The sequence below is a fragment of the Myotis myotis genome, unplaced genomic scaffold (genome assembly GCF_014108235.1).
Source record: "Myotis myotis isolate mMyoMyo1 unplaced genomic scaffold, mMyoMyo1.p scaffold_m19_p_4, whole genome shotgun sequence".
Lineage (NCBI taxonomy): Eukaryota > Metazoa > Chordata > Mammalia > Chiroptera > Vespertilionidae > Myotis > Myotis myotis.
The window spans coordinates 118,019,116-118,037,959 of record NW_023416346.1 but is presented as its reverse complement, the minus strand read 5'-3'; the positions used below and the strand labels follow the sequence as shown (position 1 = coordinate 118,037,959).

The 18,844-nt window shown below is 39.8% G+C and overlaps 1 protein-coding gene and 1 non-coding gene across 4 annotated transcripts in view; both read right to left on the bottom strand.

Annotated features, from left to right (window-relative positions):
* APOO (apolipoprotein O) overlaps positions 1-18,844 on the bottom strand; it is a 58,227-nt gene that overhangs the window by 2,043 nt on the left and 37,340 nt on the right. For 2 of the 3 annotated variants that reach the window (XM_036305772.1, XM_036305770.1), the window contains 3 exons: positions 15,250-15,341; positions 11,076-11,156; positions 3,086-3,151 (listed from right to left, as the gene is read on the bottom strand). In XM_036305772.1, coding sequence (XP_036161665.1) covers positions 3,116-3,151; positions 11,076-11,156; positions 15,250-15,341 — 209 coding nt within the window. In that variant the 3' untranslated portion in view covers positions 3,086-3,115. The remainder of the gene's footprint in view (positions 1-3,085; positions 3,152-11,075; positions 11,157-15,249; positions 15,342-18,844) is intronic. The other variant, XM_036305771.1, reaches the window with a different exon arrangement.
* Positions 14,172-14,311, bottom strand: LOC118654901. Its single transcript, XR_004967144.1, has one exon.

Below are 18,844 nucleotides of genomic sequence, written 5' to 3'. Positions count from 1 at the left end.
ATGTACCTGGGTTGCGGGCACATCCCCAGTAGGAGGTGTGCAGGAGGCGGCTGGTCGATGTTTCTCTCTCATCGATGTTTCTTACTCTCTATCTCTCTCCCTTCCTCTCTGTAAAAGATCAATAAAATATATTTAAAAAAAAAAAATTTTTTTTACAAAAATATGCATAACTAGCGCGTTTCCGTAGTGTAGTAGTTATCACATTCGCCTCACAAAAATATGCATCACTTGTATAATTAAAAAAAATCTTGCCCACGCCGGTTTTGCTCAGTGGTTAGAGTGTTAACACTCGGACTGAAGGGTCTCGGGTTCGATTCCTGGTCAAGGACATGTACCCCAGTTGTAGGTTTGATCCCTGGCCCTGGTTGGGGCACATATGGGAGGCAACTAGTCGATCAGTTTCTCTCACATCGATGTCTCTCTCCCTCCCTCTCTCCCTCCCTCTCTCTCTCTTTCTCTCTCTCTCCCTCTTCTCCCCCCCCCACACACCCCTTCCTTTTACTCTCTCTAAAAATCAATGGAAAAATATCCTCGGGTGAGAATTAAAGAAAAACAAACATCTCCAATAAAGACCTAAAAAGATAAAGAATGAAATCAAGGTTGTGTATGCCATAAGTTGAACTCTGGCACAGAATATTTTTGGAAAATGAAATGGATATTTACATAGTTTCCTTTATTCCATGTCTCATTGTCCCTGTAGAGAAATATAAGCATAGTCAATGTAAAGCAGAGGTTCTCAACCTGTGGGTCGCGACCCCTTTGGGGGTCGAAGGACCCTTTCACAGAGGTCGCCTAAATACATCCTGCATATCAGATATTTACATGACAATTCATAACAGTAGCAACATTACAGTTATGAAGTAGCAACGAAAATAATTTTATGGTTGGGGGTCACCACAACATGAGGAACTGTATTAAAGGGTCACGGCATTAGGAAGGTTGAGAACCACTGATGTAAAGTCTCTGGAGGACAAGTGTGTCTTCCTCACTACTCGCCCTCTAGTCTCTCTTCTAACAGGCACATTGGATGCACATTTGGCCCCACTTGCTAGAGATGCTGATTCTGGGTAGGGCCTAGGCCTCTGCCTTTTAGTGAGTTGCCTGGATAATTTGTTTGTTTAACAAAATCTGAGAACTGCTAACTTGGGGTTACTATATGAAGGGCTGTGATGTGAAAGCAGATCTGCTTTTGTTTCCTGTGATCCCTAACGCAGGATCAGGACCACTGTGTAGGACTTATAAGGAGACATATTTTCACTGAGTATAAGAAACAGCTTCCTAAAAATCAGAACTATGCAAAATGGCTGCTCTGTGGGGTGAGTTTTCTTTTTTTTATTTTAATAATAGATTTTATTTAACCCAACATATCCAAAATACCACCATAATTTCAACATGTAGTAAGTATAAAATTATTATTATAATATATTGGTTTGAGAGAGAGAGAGAGAGAGAGAGAGAGAGAGAGAGAGAGAGAGAGAGAAAGGGAGAGGGAGAGAGAGAAACATCAAGGAGAGAGAAACATTGATTGGCTGCCTCCTGCAGGCCCTCAACTGGGGATGGAACCTGCAACTGGGCATGTGTGTAGGGTGAGTTTTCTATCAGGGAAGGTGAAAAGTGGGAGCACACACTTGAGGCTGGGAATTGGGTCAGATGACCCTTCTCAAATTCAAAGATTATATGACTCTCTGGGTCTCCAAACTTAGGGAGACAGCTTGAAAGAGAAAAACCTCAAACCTGGGGTATTTATGAATTTTAAATTGCAGCCATAATATATATATTATGAGAGAGAGAGAGAGAGAGAGAGAGAGAGAGAGAGAGAGAGAGAGAGAGAGAGAAGGCTACTATGCAAAGTGTCCCCTCAGGAGTTTGACCAGGAGACCGGGAGTTCGATCACTGTTGTTTATTTCTGGAATTTTCCATTTAATATTTTCAGACCACAGTTGACCACAAGTAACTAAAATCACAGAAATCGAAGTTCTGAATAAGGGAGAACTACTTAAATATTTTGCTGTATTTCCTGGGCCTTATCCTCTCAAAAAATGTATCATACTATCACCCTGGCCGGGTAGCTCAGTTGGTTAGAGCATTGTCCCAATACACCAAGGTTGTGTGTTTGATCCCAGTCAGGGCACATACAAGAAGCAAACAATGGGGGAAAAAAAGAAGCAATGAATGTATAAATAAGTGGAACAACAAATCATTGTTTTTCTTTCTCCCTCCCTCGCTCCCTCCCTGCCTCCTTCCTCTCTCTCCCTAAAATGAATCAATAAAATTTTTTAAAAGTGTATCATACTTTCCTTTTTTCTCCACTTAACAATAATTGTGTACATATTACCATGCAATTAAATGTTACTAAAACATAATAACATTCCTGTTTATGGATATACCATGAGAAGCCATTTTCTTACAGTTGATTATTTAGATTGTTTCCAAATTCCATATGGTCTAATTACCTGGAAATCCAAGTGCTACCATACAATTTTTAATATGTATCCAAAAATAATATAACTAGTGTTTTGTACTTAGTAGGTACTTGATGAGTAAATATTAAATGAATGAAAATAAATGGTAAATTGAGCATAAGACCAGAAGAAATCAAACTGATTTTTCTGACTTCATCTGTCGTCATCTTAAATTTCCCCAGCCTCAGGTTACTCAATCTTTAAAGAAGGAATTAAGTACACCTATGAATTCCCTGTCAATTATGATAATATCTCTATTAAATCTAGAGCTTCTCTACAACAGTGATACATTCAACGAATGTTTAATGAATGAGTATTAGATGAGTACAACTGTACCTACTATAGTGAAGTCTGAAAAAAGAAACTTAAGAAATAATGGCATTTTTCAATTGTTTGAAATCGTGTCTAAAAAACCCAGGTACCTCTCAGGAACAAACACCATTATATGCCGTGGCACTTAAACCCAGAAATTAAAGATGGAATGAAATACCATCCTGACCCTATGTTTCCACATAAAGTTGAAACTGCTATAATTCATTTATAGAATTGATTAAATTAATTAAAGAGCTCATTTTAGCTGGTGTTAACAATACTAAAATAACCAGAATTTTCCTATTCTTTACCTGATTAAAATGGGCTGAACCTGGAGTATTCTACTTATTTCCAGATGAATTCTTCACATTTCCTGGCTTGTAAAACAAAAAGTAAGAATATTAGTACAGTTTGAAAGGAAATAGTGCCAGTCTTCAGCATCTGGTTGAATCAAACACTAAATATTATAATACAAAGTGACCCATTTCTCAGTAAACTTAAGGAATTACTAAGGCTCCAGGAGGGCCCTGCTGTAAAGAGTGACAGGCACAGAGGGGATCAGGAAATAAAACTCCATCAAAACTCACTATACTAAGTCAGCCAAACAGCTGACTCTATAAAAAATAAAATAAAACCAGCAGTGAAAAGATTACTGGACTACTTCATGTCATAGTCATTGTTAAACAAGGTTTACAACTACAGGGATGCGTCCTGTAGGTACGCCACTCTGTGTATCATCCACCATAGGGGCCAAGTCACAAAACATGTTTATTCTGAAAAAGCTTATAATCAGATCACACCCATTCTGCCTGGCCGCCATCTGGGAACATATAATTAGGTCATGTCATCCATGAGAAGTGATGTAGGAAAGTTTCTAGTGGGAGTTTATGTGCTAAGTGTTTAAGGCCTTACTATCTTTCCTATGTTTTTAAGACTTTAATTTTAGTAAGGCCTGATGTACAGCAAGGATCTGAGCTCTCATGAGGTGGCAACCTGAAAAACATTAGGCTGCAGTTAAGTGGGCAATGGGGCTGTGATTCTGTGGTCTAGACTTGGTGCAGGTTCTCCTACCCATGGGTGAAGGAGGTGGAGGGAGTGAGAAAGCAGAAACATGTGACTAATCCTGTAATTTCAGAGCATGGTTTCTAGGCAACTTCAGGCTTACTGGAGTGTTTGAGAACTGGTCTCTAAGCATGGGGATCATACACCCTGGCTTGCCCAAGTTATACTGGTTTATACCCATTGTCCCAGCATAACAGTGTACCCTTTCACATTCTACAACAGGGGTGGAAACCTTTTTTCTCCCATGGGCCATTTGGATATTAATAATATCATTTGTGGGCCACACAAAATTACCAACTTAAAAATTAGCCGCTATACTTGGTCGAACATTTAATTAAACCCTAATGCCTTGGCAGAGCCAGACTGAATGATTTCATGGGCCTTATATGGCCTACGGGCCGGACATTCCTCAGCCCTGCTCTAAAGTACCCTAGTTTGGAGGATAAATTATATCATGATCACCAACCATATCTACAGACCATATCCACTTGATGATTAAGTTCTGGGGAACAAGGCCATATGTATTGTTTGATGGATCATTATACAATACCCCAGTCTACTTGTTGCTCTAAACAGAGTTCTATAGCATTCACTACCTGTGTGCCTTACTCTATTCCTCCAGAGCCATTCTCTCTCTCTCTCTCTCTCTCTCTCTCTCTCTCTCTCTCTCTCTCTCTCTCTCTCTCTCTCTCTCATACGCACACACACTCCCACAGGCCTTCTTGCTGTTGCTCTTTCAATTTGCCAAGCTCTTTTCTGTGATGAGAATTTTGCAAAATGTACCCCTTGACGTAGATTGATCAATCCCAGTTTTTGCCCACCGAAATATAGATCTAGGCTTCCCCGGTCCACTGCCCTTTGGTTTAGATAAGAACATTTTATTCACATTCGTAGCACCCAAGAGCTTCCTGATTTGGGTAAATCGTACACTCATGTTTGAATCTTTCACTAATATATAAGCTTCACGCGGGCACAATACCTTAGGACCTCCTAAAACACCATATTCGAGCATTTGTATATAAAATAAGTTTGGGTATGTAATTAATAAAGAACAAGAAAAATTAAAAAGAGACTTATGGAGATGAGATAACTATGTCCAACAATTGGGTGTCATAAAAACTATGGCCCTAGCTGGCTTGGCTCAGTGGAGAGGGCGTCAGCCTACGGACTGGAGGGTCCTAGGTTCGATTCCAATCAAGGGCACGTGCCGGGGTTGCGGGCTCCATCCCCAGTGGAGGACGTGCAGGAGGCAGCCGTTCAATGATTCTCTCTCATCATTGATGTTTCTATCTCTCTCTCCCTCTCCCTTCCTCTCTGAAATCAATAAAAATATGTATTTAAAAAAAAACCCACTATGTGGTTCTCACCCTCGCCGGTGTTCTCAGTGGTTAGAGTGTCAGCCCATGGACCAAAGGGTCCGGGCTTGATTCTGGTTCAAGGGCATGTACCTGGGTTGCAGGCCCAATCCCGGCCCACTCGGGGTATGTGCAGGAGGCAACCAATTGATGTGTCTCTCTCACATTGTCGTTTCTCTCTCTTTCTCTCCCCCTCCCTCCCTTCCACTCTCTCTAAGTATCAATGGGGAAAAATATTTCCTCTGGTGAGGATTTAAAAAAAAACACACACTATGTGGTTCTCTACCTAGTTAAATATACTTTAGGTCTGATTTACCTTAACACAATGCTTCGCAAGTACTTCTAGTGACATTCTTATATATTCTACTATCTATACTTGCCAGAATCTCAATCTCAAAAATTTAAGAGGCTATGCCCTAACCGGTTTGGCTCAGTGGATAGAGCGTCGGCCTGCGGACTGAAGGGTCCCAGGTTCGATTCCAGTCAAGGGCATGTACCTTGGTTGCGGGCACATTCCCAGTAGGGGGTGTACAGGAGGCAGCTGATTGATGTTTCTCTCTCATCGATGTTTCTAACTGTCTATCCCTCTCCCTTCCTCTCTGTAAAAAAATCAATAAAATATATTTTTTAAAAAAAAATTTAAGAGGCTAACTTCATAAGCTTTTTTATCTTTTGGACATTAAGAAAATGAGCACACCTGGCTGGTGTGGCCCAGTGGACTGAGCACTGACCCATGCACCAAGAGGTCACCGGTTCAAATCCCGGTCAGGGCACATGCCCAGGTTGCAGGCTCAATCCCCAGTGCAGGAGGCAGTCAATCAATGTTTCTCATCGACGTTTCTGTCTCTCTCCCTCTCCCTTCCTCTCTCTCTAAAATCAATAAAAAATATTTTTTAAAGAGGAAATGAGCATATATAAACATTTTTCTGGTTGAGGAAAACAATTCTGTTGCTAAGAAAATTTTCTTGTTTGGTTACATATCATTTATAGTATAACAAAGCATGACCGTCAAATATCTCACTAAAGAAATATCTACCCTATTACAAATCAGATCTCTCTTGGCAGAAACCTCCATGATCTCAGAAAAAAACAACATTCTAACTTCAAAAGACAGTTTGTGATTTAGCATAAGCCAGAAATGAACTTTTTTGCATTTTCAGACAAATAATTATTTTTAAAAATCTTTATTGTTGACAGTATTATAGGTGTTCCCTTTTTTTCCTCCATTGACCCCTTCTAGCCCACACCCCAGGCCTTAACCACACTATTTTCTATGCCCATGGGTTCAGAGAAATAATTTTATTTAAAATATTTTACAACTCTATCATTCTCCTTATAATCTAATTTTAATATATATATTAGGTTTCATTGTTCTTTTAGTAATCAATACATTTATTTGACTCAACGTATGTAAAATATTATTTCAACATATAATCAATATAAAAATAATGAGATTGTTTACATTCTTTTTATTTCTATCATGTCTTCTAAATTTGGTGTGAATTTAAACTTATAGCACACTTCAATTCAGACTAGCTACAGTTCAAGTACTCAACAGCCAGTGGCTGCCATATTGGACTACACAGGGCTAGAGGAATAAGTTAAACAACACAGTGATGGTTAGTTTGATGTGTCAGCTTGGCTAGGCTATAGTAGAAAATTCATGTTTGTCCACAAGCATGAATGATAATTTATATTAGCAAAATTGAAATATTTGTTTTAATCAAAACATTTCTTCCTAACTAGTATGCTCTGCCATGTGAAAAGGGATTTCCAGCCAAACCTCTGAGGTACAGCAGTCCCCCTAAATTTCTGAGTCCCTCACCAGTTGAATTATTTTGATCAATTAATTAACTTCTCCAAAATGCAGTTCCCTCATTTATAAAACTGGGATAGTAAAAGACATATGAAGCCAGAAATAATAACAGGCAAGACTAAAGTGATAGTGATAAATACTTAGATGAAAGAGCCATAAAGAAAGAGAAGCCCTAACCGGTTTGGCTCAATGGATAGAGCGTCAGCCTGCAGACTCAAGGGTTGCAGGTTCGATTCCGGTCAAGGGCATGTACCTTGGTTGCGGGCACATACCCAGTAGGAGGTGTGCAGGAAGCAGCTGATCAATGTTTCTCTCTCATCGATGTTTCTAACTCTCTATCCCTCTCCCTTCCTCTCTGTAAAAAATCAATAAAATATATTAAAAAAAAAGAGAAGAGAGTTATTAGTATAAAAGTCAGAATGGTAGGTATTTTTGGGTGGAGGAAGAGGACTGAGATTGAGGTGGACTACATGCAGGGGCTTCTGGTTGGCAAAGTTCTCGTTTTTTGTCCTAATGATGATGGGTTTAAGGGTGTTTGCCTTATAGTAATACCCTCAGCTATGAAAAAATTAAGTTGTTGAAGGAAAGCACATTCTTGGGACAACTGGAGAAAACTGAATATGGACTGTATATTAGGTAATGTTCATGTAAAACAGCGAAATGTTAACTTTCCTGAATACAGTGATGCTATTGTGATTATATGAGACAATGTCCATGTTCTTTAGAAATACGTGCTGAATTAGATATGAGTGGAAAGTGCAATGACATCTACAACTAACTCTCAAATGGCTCAGAAAAGCTCAAGTGTGTGTGAGCACCCGCGCATGTGTCAAGAAAATAAAGCGACTGTAGCAAAGTATTAATTGGTGAATCTAAGGGAGGGGTATAGTCATTGTATTCTTCCTGCAACTATTCTGTAGTTTTGAGAATTTTTCAAAATAAAAATTGGGGGATAAAGTAAAACCACACATACACCCACAAACTATTTTAAAGTCAGCCAACCGGCAGAAATGGAAACCACTTTAGAAACCTACTTGGAGCCACCTAGTAAAATTGAGGTGCAGACCCTATGAATCAAGAATCCAAGCCTTGCCGAAACCGGTTTGGCTCAGTGGCTAGAGCGTCGGCCTGCGGACTGAGGGGTCCCAGGTTCGATTCCGGTCAAGGGCATGTGCCTGGGTTGCGGGCACATCCCCAGTGGGAGATGTGCAGGAGGCAGCTGATCGATGTTTCTCTCTCATGGATGTTTCTAACTCTCTATCTCTCTCCCTTCCTCTCTGTAAAAAATCAATTAAAAAAAAAAAAAAAAAGAATCCAAGCCTTATAAAACTCTTAATAAACCATGACACAGGTACAAAAACGCTTACAGGTCTGTGTGCAACAACAATACAATGAAAACCACCCAACCAGCCATCAACATGGGCATTTTCCATCAAAGAAATATTCCATAGCAGTGAAAATGAAGCAGCTACAGCCATGTATAGCCAATGAACATAATGTTAAGGGAACAAAACAAGTTAAAAATGACATATAGTAAGACTCCCTCTAGATAAACTATGTATTTATTTATATTTTGATATATATATATATGGTATCCCCCAAAATGTAAACATACACTTTGAATAATTACAAATGCAGTGTTTATTAAAATACATTTTTCATTTTCAAAATTGAGCTATCAGCTGTTAAATTTTGTATAAAATTTTTTTAATTGACTTTTAGAGAGAGAGGAAGGGGGAGGGATAGAGAGACAGAAACATTGATAAGAGAGGAACATCATCTATCAGCTGCCATCTGCATGCCCCCTACTGGGGATCGAGCCCACAACCCAGGCATGCACCCCAACGGGGAACCCAACTGTGACCTGTTTCATGGGTCGACACTCAATCACTGAGCCACACCAGCCAGGCAAGTGTCCCCCAGTTTCCATCAAAGAGATAGTTCCTGGGACCTAAAAGATTTCTGTTCCAGGGTAGGTTAAATCTTTGTTCTTGTTAATAAAACAAAAAAAGACACTGAAACTCACAAAATCAAATAAGAGGAGGGCAGAGAAATCAATAAAAAACAAAGGCATTTCTTTATCAAATAATTCCTGAAATCTAAGTATATCAAATCTTGGATTAGAGCCTTGTGCTATTTTTTCATTTAAAACTTGCGCTAAAGGTTTAGGTGATCATCATTGACTTTATTACCTTTTATTGAGAACAAACAGCTGTTAAGAAAATTATGTTTTGAGAATAAACAAATGGAAGAACATGAGTTCTCTATGACTCGGAAGAGAGCAAGGGCTTAAAAAAACAAACAAGAGAAAGAAATGCAGAGCAACCATGAGCTAATTAAAGATTTTTACTATCACACTCCCCTTACTATCTCACTCCCCAAAAGCAAGTATATAAATTTGAGTAGCTTTAAAATCTAACATTTTCCAATTATCATAAAATGCTGGCCTGTTTGACTTGCAATCCAATTATGGTCCCATTGCTTGTACGCTGGGCTGAATCAGAACAGAGAAAACTATTTCCAATTGAGAGGCTCCAGGGGAACCCCGCTTGGCTTTGGTGTGCATGTGTTGGCCTGACCACACAGTAAACACGCACAACTGAGGCTGAGTTTCACTTTTCACACTTCTTTCTAGGGCTGTGTATAGCTTCCCTGACAATCTAGTATTTTCTTTCCCATATAAAAATCAGTGTGGACTTGAGGAATTTTTAAAACAGGAAAGGAAGCTTCTAAAGAAAATGTCAGAGAAATGAAAGTAAAACAATGAGTGTTGAGTCTTTAAAAGGGATTACCAAAGGGCATTTGATATTAATACAGAACTTCCTACTCAAGAGCTGGTTTAAATAGGCTCAATAGAGATTAATTCCTTTAGAAACCAGTACAAAAATTTGTCAAGATTTCACTGGAAGTGGTGATGGCCAGAGGACGGGGAGCAGAGGTAGGTAAGGGGGGGGCGGCGATGGAGACATCTGTAATAGTGTCAATAATTTTAAAAAAGCATTCAAATACAAAAAAAAGATTTCACTGGAAGATTATTTATGTATACAATGAGGAGGGCTTATAAATTTATTCTATAACATTACTTCCAAATTACCAAATTCTGGTTTTTAATTTTGAGATATTTATATTTTTATTGTGATTTGAGATGATAGTAGTCAAAATTAACTTCCTTCAATTTACAATGCAGAAGTTATGCTAATATAAGAAGTCTAATTCTTCCTTAGCAAGCTGTGCCTCTGAGTGCCTGAAGGAGACATGATGTCTTGTTCTGTGCTCATTCTTATCAGGAAAAGAGAAAATTCCAGTAAACATGGGCAACATCTATTAGCTATATGGCTGTAAGAAAAGATAAACGATGACACCTCCTTATAGTTATGCAACCTCTGCCACGTGTCCATCAGCCAGATAGATAATCTTGTCTGTAGCTGAGATACAGTATTGCTAGAGGAAAGAACAGGAGCTCATGGCAGGTAAAACAGCAAGAGGAGACTTGGTTATATGTCTTTGGCCTAGCAGCACAAATGTTCCCTTCCTATCCAGTTTTGATAAAACTTTCAGATACTATGCTACAATCTAATTAAACAAATTATTAATATAATACAATGGCAATTATGGTATAAGACTGCTGTGGAATGCATTTTATGGTTACCATCTATTCAGACCTGCTGATAATAAGGAAAAGCATAGAAGTTCTATTGCTTCTCCACTAATGGTCACCAGAGAATCTGAGTAAGAGGTCAAATAAATAAACAGAAAAGGCAAGATTGAACAACAGGGTTATCAAGAATTTTACAAAATCCTAGAGCAGGAGTGGGGAACCTTTTTTTCTGCCAAGAGCCATTTGGATATTTATAACATCATTCATGGGCATACAAAATTATCAACTTAAAAATTAGCCTGCTATATTTGGTCAAACTTTTAATTTATTCAGCCCTAATGCCTTGGCAGGGCCAGACCAAATGATTTCTCGGGCCTTATATGGCCCACAGGCCAGATGTTCCTCACCCCTGCTCTAGAGAAACCACATATTTAAACCAAAAGGAAGATAATGAAAAAGGTCTTTCTTACCTTTTGAAAGTTCTCTTTCCACAAATCTTCTACAACTATGTATCCTCGTAAACCCCAGTCATATAATTTCTCCCCACTGACCTTGAAACAAAATAGAAAAGATCCACTGCTAGTCAGTACATGACTGGTAAGGAATAGAATTTTCCACTTTCCTGTTTCCAATAGAACTATATTTAAGCATATGATCACCACAGAAGTCTGGAAACATACATACACATTAAAACTGTGCAACATGAGCAAATAAAAAATAGTAAGAGGGATAGAATAAGAAGAAAAATACTTTGCTGTGTGTAGTTATTTAAAATAATCTGCCATCAATTAGGTGTATATTGCAAACTTTCATAATTTCAAGGGGAAAAAATGTAGATCACTGCTGACATGGGAAATTCCTGAAAATCAGACACAGAAAGAAGGCTTCTACCTACCACATCTAGCAAATAACAGCCAATCAAAGTCACACTGCCAAGCTGAAAATCAATCATTCATGTTAGGGGCTTAGGTAAAAAACTGGAGAACCCAATGAAGATGCTCTCAGTCTTCCCAGGTCCCTCAAAATATAAAGTCTTCAAGTTTCTACAGGGATTTTGCCTCCTGATCCAAAATCCTTTCTACAACATCCTGAGATGTAGGCCCCAGAGTCAGAGAATATTTAGGGGTCAGGGAGTTCACTACCTAAAAGGCACTTGTCCACCTTTGGCTAGATTTAATGGTTGGAAATTTTTTAAAAAATTATTGAGCTTTCTTAAAAAAAAAAAAAAAAGCTTCCAGTAATTTGCACTCATTGATCCTGTTTATGACAAAGAATGTTGATTACTCTTCCACATGACAGTAATTCAAATTTTCAGAAAAGTTATTATTCTCCTCCTAATTTTTGTAATAATTTATCCATATATAGCATTTTAGTTTACAAAGCACATTCACATGAATTATCTCTATTCTATACACAGTGCTAGTAAATCCAGTGGTAGTTGTAACATGCTGATTTCTTACAAGTTATATTCTTCCAGGTGCTCCAACCATTCTTAAAATATATGATATGATTCTCGGACCCACAGGGAGACATGTCAAACATTTACCACATATATGACACTTTCCGGTGTTATAAATTTCTGAGAGGAAAATAACATTCACCATCACTTTAAGGGTTTTCTATGGTACTTTCATCCAAACACTACTGAACAGAAAACAGAATGTAGATTAAGAGGTTTGTCCAAAGTCACACTATTCATAGAAAAACACACAAAACTTAAACTATGAAATAGGAACCAAATGACACTAAAATGATATCAGAAAATCTTTTTCAATCACTGATATTTGTTTTGTTTTACTGAGGCAAAATAAGCATGACATAAAATTTACCATTTTAACCATTTTAGGTGTACAATTTGGTGGCATTAAATACATTCACAATGTATGCAACCATCATCACTATCCATTTCTGGAACTTTTCAACATCCCAAACGGATCACTAATGCTTTATACCTAGTGAAAATAAAGTTAATTGTTTTGTTCTGACTTACCCTAGGTACAAAATAAAAGACAAAACTCCTTCCCACTGACTTTAAAAATAAATTAGAATACAACTCAGATTTGCATCCTACTATCTTGTTTGTGAACACAAAATATATTTTTCAACATATGCTATGGCATATAGGATTTTTTAAAAGTCTTTTACTCAGAGGGCAGCCACCTGTGCCTGTCAATCAGCAGCCAGGCCCACCCTATCCATTTACTGTTTAAACCATAGCAGATTGACATGATGTTAGATTATTTTTATGACCTAGAGCAGACAGAGTGTTCCTGAGCTGGGGCTGAAAGACAGAGGAACATAAACTGTCTGCCTTCAGGGCTTCAATAAAAAATGTCAACACCATGCTAGAGAGATCTTACTGGAATTTTCCACCAAAGCCATCAATTTCCCATAACTGGAATCACTAAGGTCCCATCTACAACTGCAGCACAATCCAGGAATCTACACTCAATCCTGTCACGAGGACTCCAGGGAGCTCAGTGTCATGTCAGCCTGGCTCAGAGCCCTCAGTGCCCATTTCTGGTGGCAGCACTGCTCCTCCTCCTAGGACCGAGTCTCCATGTGATACGCAAGTTCTGGCAACTGATCCCTGTCTCCATCAGCTGTCCAGGAACTCAAAACCTACAGGTTGCTTCATTCTTGCCAATTTTCCAAGGAACACCATGTCTAGAGTTCCACTACGTTCAGACATCACTGCCCTAAAGGAATCCAGTTTGTATCAGTGGTTCTCAAACTTCATATAGATTAAAATCCCCTGGTGGCTTACTAAAACACAGATTGCTAGCCCTAACTCTCAGTGCCTGAGTCAGTAGGTCTGGGTTGGGGCCTGAGAATTTGCATTTCTTTCTCCAACTTTAAAAACATTTCATTTATTTTTATCCAAAGAATGAGTTTCTCTTGCCCTGGCCGGTGTGGCTCAGTTGGTTGAGCATCATCCTGTGCACCAAAGGGTCACCGGTTCAATTCCCAATCAGGCCACTTGCCCAGGTTGCAGGTTCGATCCCTGGTTAAGGCAACTGATCGATATTTCTCTCTCTCCCTCTCCCTTCCTTTCTGTAAAATCAATAAAAAAAATACTTTTTAAAAAATAGTAATTTAAAAAAATGTGTTTAAAAAAAAGAATGCGTTTATCACAAAAATTTGATAACCACACCACCAACCGCAGCAGTCTATAGAGTTACACTGACGGGGGAGTGTTCCCTGGGTATTTCCATGTCAGCAGAGGTCATAAAGGAGGAAAAGAGTAAAAGAAAAAATACTCAAACAATCCAAAACCCATGGTGACGTTGGGAGAGACACAACGTGACACCTTCTGTCTTCTCTCATTGTCAGCTTCAGGTGCATTTCAGCAGAATCAAATATGATTTAACTTGTGTAAACTCTTCACATCAACTCTGGGTCATTAACTGTACCCTGTTAGCAGCAATCAGCACAGTGGACTACTATTTTCAAAAACCAGTTAAGATGGACATAGAAGAAACCTCACTTGGTTGTCCATTAATAATCCAGTGCACTTAACTGGCAAGTTATTAAACTAAGCAGCACCTGGAGTGCTGGTTTTAAAGGTTGTATGGAGGGGAACCCTCAGACTTAGCCAGCTGTCCTAAGCCAGACAGAAGCCTCCATGTTTATGTAGGATCACTGCAATTTGTAGACAAAAGGCATTTTTCATTTGTCCACATGGATGATTCCTGCAGGTTCCATAAGAATTTGCAATTCTAACAAGTTCCCTGGTGATCCTGATATTGCTGGTCCAGGGATCAGCTGTTATGGACTAAATTATGTGCCCTAAAAATTCATATGTTGAAGTCCTACCCCACAACATAACTATATTTAGAGATAGGGCCTTTTAATGTTAAATGAGGTTTACAGTGTACAGTGAAAAGGCCACGTTAAGACACAGCAAGAAGGCGGCCATCTGCAAGCCAAGGTGCGAGGCCTCAAGAGAAACCAACCTTGAGGACACCTTGATCTTGGTCTTCCATCCTCTATAACTGTGAGAAAATAAATTTCTATATTTAAGCCCCACAGTCTGTAGTGTTTTGCTATGGCAGCTCGAGCTGACTAAGACATCAGCTGTAGCCATCCATGTTGCCTGCCACTGTATTCTACTTGCCAGCATGCCATCAAGCTAAGGCCTGAAGAATGAGAAAGGAGTAGCCAACTGAGAGCCCTGAGAGCAGTGCTCCCAGCAGACGGGACTGCACTCCCTGAAGTACCTAGCAAGGGAAGCGAGGCCAGCTCCAGGATCAGGGAGAAGGCACAAAGGGCCGAGCACAGGCCCAGGCCTGCAACTCCAAGGAGGGCGCTGTGGCCTGAGACACCTGAACTGAGAATGACCCATAAATATCAACTTTGAAATTTGAGTCTCTAGACTTCCATGTCAACATGCAAAAAAAGGATCTTAAGGTGTTTTTTTAATTAATATCCAAATTACTGTATATTTTCTGAATAATGACATGATTGAAAGGAGAGCCAGAGCTGAAGTACATAGTGGAGAACATTTAAATTTGCTCTATTCATTTATATGTGCAAATAAACTTTAGTCTGGTGTTATAAAAGCTATAAAATAAAAGTAAGCAGTAAACCCATACATACATAAGCAAGAATAAGGGACAGCTTAACTTACTGGGTCTAACTTACCTGGACAAATACGATGGCTTGTTGTGGATAATAAAGCGAGGCAGCTAATCCCATGAAACCAGGTGGATACACCAGCTTCTTTATTTTTGAACCTATTAAATAAAAGGTCCACCTTTACCATCACAATTTGCCTGTATATCTAATACTGAATAAAATTTCTTTGGTCCTAAGATTGACAGAAAAATGTACCTACTAATATCAAACATAAAAAAGGACCACCACATGCCCTGGCTGGTTTGGCTCAGTGGATAGAGCGTCGGCCTGCAGACTGAAGGGTCCCGGGTTCGATTCCGGTCAAGGGCATATACCTTGGTTGCGGGAACATCCCCTGCGGGGGGTGTGCACGAGGCAGCTGATCGATGTTTCTCTCTCATTGATGTTTCTAACTTACTATCCCTCTCCCTTCCTCTCTGTAAAATATCAATAAAAAATATATTAAATAAGAAAAAAGGACCACCAAATTTTCGCAGCTTCAGTGCAATAGAATTCACACAACTTACCTGTTCAAAGTGTTTTAAAGTGTACAATTCAGCTTTTAGTTATTCAGAGAGGTGTGCAACAATCACCACAATTAATTTTAGAATATTTTCATCACCCCCAAAAGAAACCCACATCCATTAGCAGTTGCCCCCAATTCCCCCATCACTCCCAGTCCTGGGGAACCACTAATCTACTTTCTATCTCTAAGGATTGGCCTAGTTAGATATTTCATATAAGTGAATTATATAATATGTGGTCCTTGTGACTGGCTTCTTTCATCAGTGCAATGTTTAAGAGAACCACCATTTTCAAGGAAGCAGGAAAAAAGATTGTTTTGAAAAGAAAAACCACATGAAATTTTGGTTTCTAAGGTTGTATGTTCTTTTATAGTAAACTGAATTCCTACTTACATACCGAACACAAGCATTCCTCTCCTCTCCTTTCTAATACTCCGTGGTAATAACAGTACAAGACGAAAATACAGATAATAAACCCACAACAAAGAGGAAATGTGTGGAGGGGGCACCGACAGATAAGAAGTATCAACCAATTTTTAGAAAATGGAGAGTGTACCCAGCTGTTACATAAGACTGGAGAAAAACCAAGACGCTTAGAGAAATGGAGTTATACTTTATTATTATTATGCACGGGCCCAGAGAAAAATGTCTTTCAAATTCTGAGCAAAAAATCATGGAGGAAGCTTTCCCTATTTATGCTTTTTCCAGTTCTTTGTCGCCCAAATAAGGGTTTTTCCAGTCCCCTTTGCAAGTTCTTAAAGAGTCCCATGTGCTGTGGCCTTGAGACCACAACTAAAGGCCTGGCCTGGCACCAGCAATGATAACTCCATCTGGGGATAGCTTATGGCCTCTCTGGAACGGGAGTAAACAGGTCTTGCAGGACCAGACAATTAAAGGGGCAGTGGCTAGAGTCCAGCCGTGGGCAAACTACGGCCCGCAGGCCGCATCCGGCCCATTTGAAATGAATAAAACTAAAAATAAAAAAAAAAGACCGTACCCTTTTATGTAATGATGTTTACTTTGAATTTATATTAGTTCACACAAACACTCCATCCATGCTTTTGTTCCGGCCCTCCGGTCCAGTTTAAGAACCCATTGTGGCCCTCGAGTCAAAAAGTTTGCCCACCCCTGGGCTAGACTATAGGCTAATAAGAATGTGCATTAGGTTAATGGCACAGATTCAGACTGCTAGCCCCCAGAAATGTCTCATTTTCCCCATCACAGCCAGCATGGCTCAGTGGTTGAGCATTGATCAATGAACCAGGAGGTCACGGTTTGATTCCCAGTCAGGGCACATGGCCTGGGTTGCAGGCTCGATCCCCAGTGTGGGGCGTGCAAGAGGCAGCCGATCAATGATTCTCTCTTATCATTGATGTTTCTATCTCTCTCTCCCTCTCCCTTCCTCTCTGAAATCAGTAAAAATATATTTTAAAAAAAGAAAGAAAATGAAGAGTGGACGGAAGCAAGAGGACACACAGCCCTGAAGTCCTGAGGAGAGAGGGGCTGTAGCACAGGAGGGAGCAGGATGTCCCAGCAGCCCAGATATGGCAGGTATTATGGAAGGTGGAGAGGGCAATCAGGGATCAAGACATGGGTGTAGCCCTGGGCTGTTTGGCTCAATAGATAGAGATTAGCCTGGGGAATGAAGGATCCCAGGTTCAATTCAGGTCAAGGGCATGTACCTTGGTTGCAAACTCCATGGGACCCATGGCCCCAGTCCGGGTGGGTGTGGGAGGCAACCAATATTGTCTCTCTCCCCTCCCTTCCAATCTCTCTAAAACAGTGGTTCTCAACCTTCCTAATGCCGCGAACCTTTAATACAGTTCCTCATGTTGTGGTGGCCCCAACCATAAAATTATTTTTGTTGCTACTTCATAACTGTAATTTTGCTACTGTTATGAATTGTAATGTAAATATCTGATATGCAGGATGTATTTTCATTGTTACACATTGAACATAATTAAAGCATAGTGATTAATCACAAAAACAATATGTAATTATATATGTGTTTTCCAATGGTCTTAGGCGACCCCTGTGAAAGGGTCGTTCGACCCCCAAAGGGTCGCGACCCACAGGCTGAGAACCGCTGCTCTAAAACATCAATGGAAAAATATCCTTGGATGAGGATTAACGAAACAAAACAAAACAAAAGACAGGGGTATAAATTCAAGTCCTGTGCATGGACCAGTTGACCTTCTCCTTCCCCCACACCAGCCCAGCGCAAAACTGCCTGTGGCCAGGCGTCTCTCCAGGCAAAAATTTAAAAAGTGGATGGAATGGCGCAGCTAGTGTGGTTTAGTGGCTGAGCGTCGACCTATGAACCAAGAGGTCCCAGTTCGATTCCCGGTCAGAGCACAAGCCTGGGTTATGGGCTCGATCCCCAGTGTGTGGTGTGCAGGAGGCAGCTAATCAATGATTCTCTCTCATCCTTGGTGTTTCTCTCTCTCTCTCCCTTCCTTTCTGAAATCAATAATAAAAAAATAAATTTTTAAAAGTGGATGAGTTGTCTCTAAAGAAATGCCATTGATTTTTGTTGAGAACCAAGATATGTGGTGTAGTGCGCACATACATGTGAGTGCCTGAGAGTAGATAGAGTCTTCCTCACTCAGGCACTAAGGGTAGGCACCTTTCATATTAAGGTCAGTTTCCATTTAGCTCATCCCGAGGTAGAACCTGCCTGCCAGCAAGCCCCATCTATACCCAAAAAGTTCCTATTGGCATTTCAATCGCTTTGCTCTTAAACATGACTGTACAACCAAGGATCACTAGTCATTTGAGGAAAGCCTGCAATGTAAAAGAGAAAACTGAGATAAGCAAGGAAAAAATGACCCTATAGGAAACAAGAAATTAAAAACAAAACTAAACCTATAATTAAGTATCATCAAATAAATTCAAGAAGCTACTATAGCCGAAACCGGTTTGGCTCGGTGGATAGAGCGTCGGCTTGCGGACTGAAGGGTCCCAGGTTCGATTCCGGTCAAGGGCATGTACCTGGGTTGTGGGCACATCCCCAGTGGGAGATGTGCGGGAGGCAGCTGATCAATGTTTCTCTCTCATCGATGTTTCTAACTCTCTATCTCTCTCCCTTCCTCTCTGTA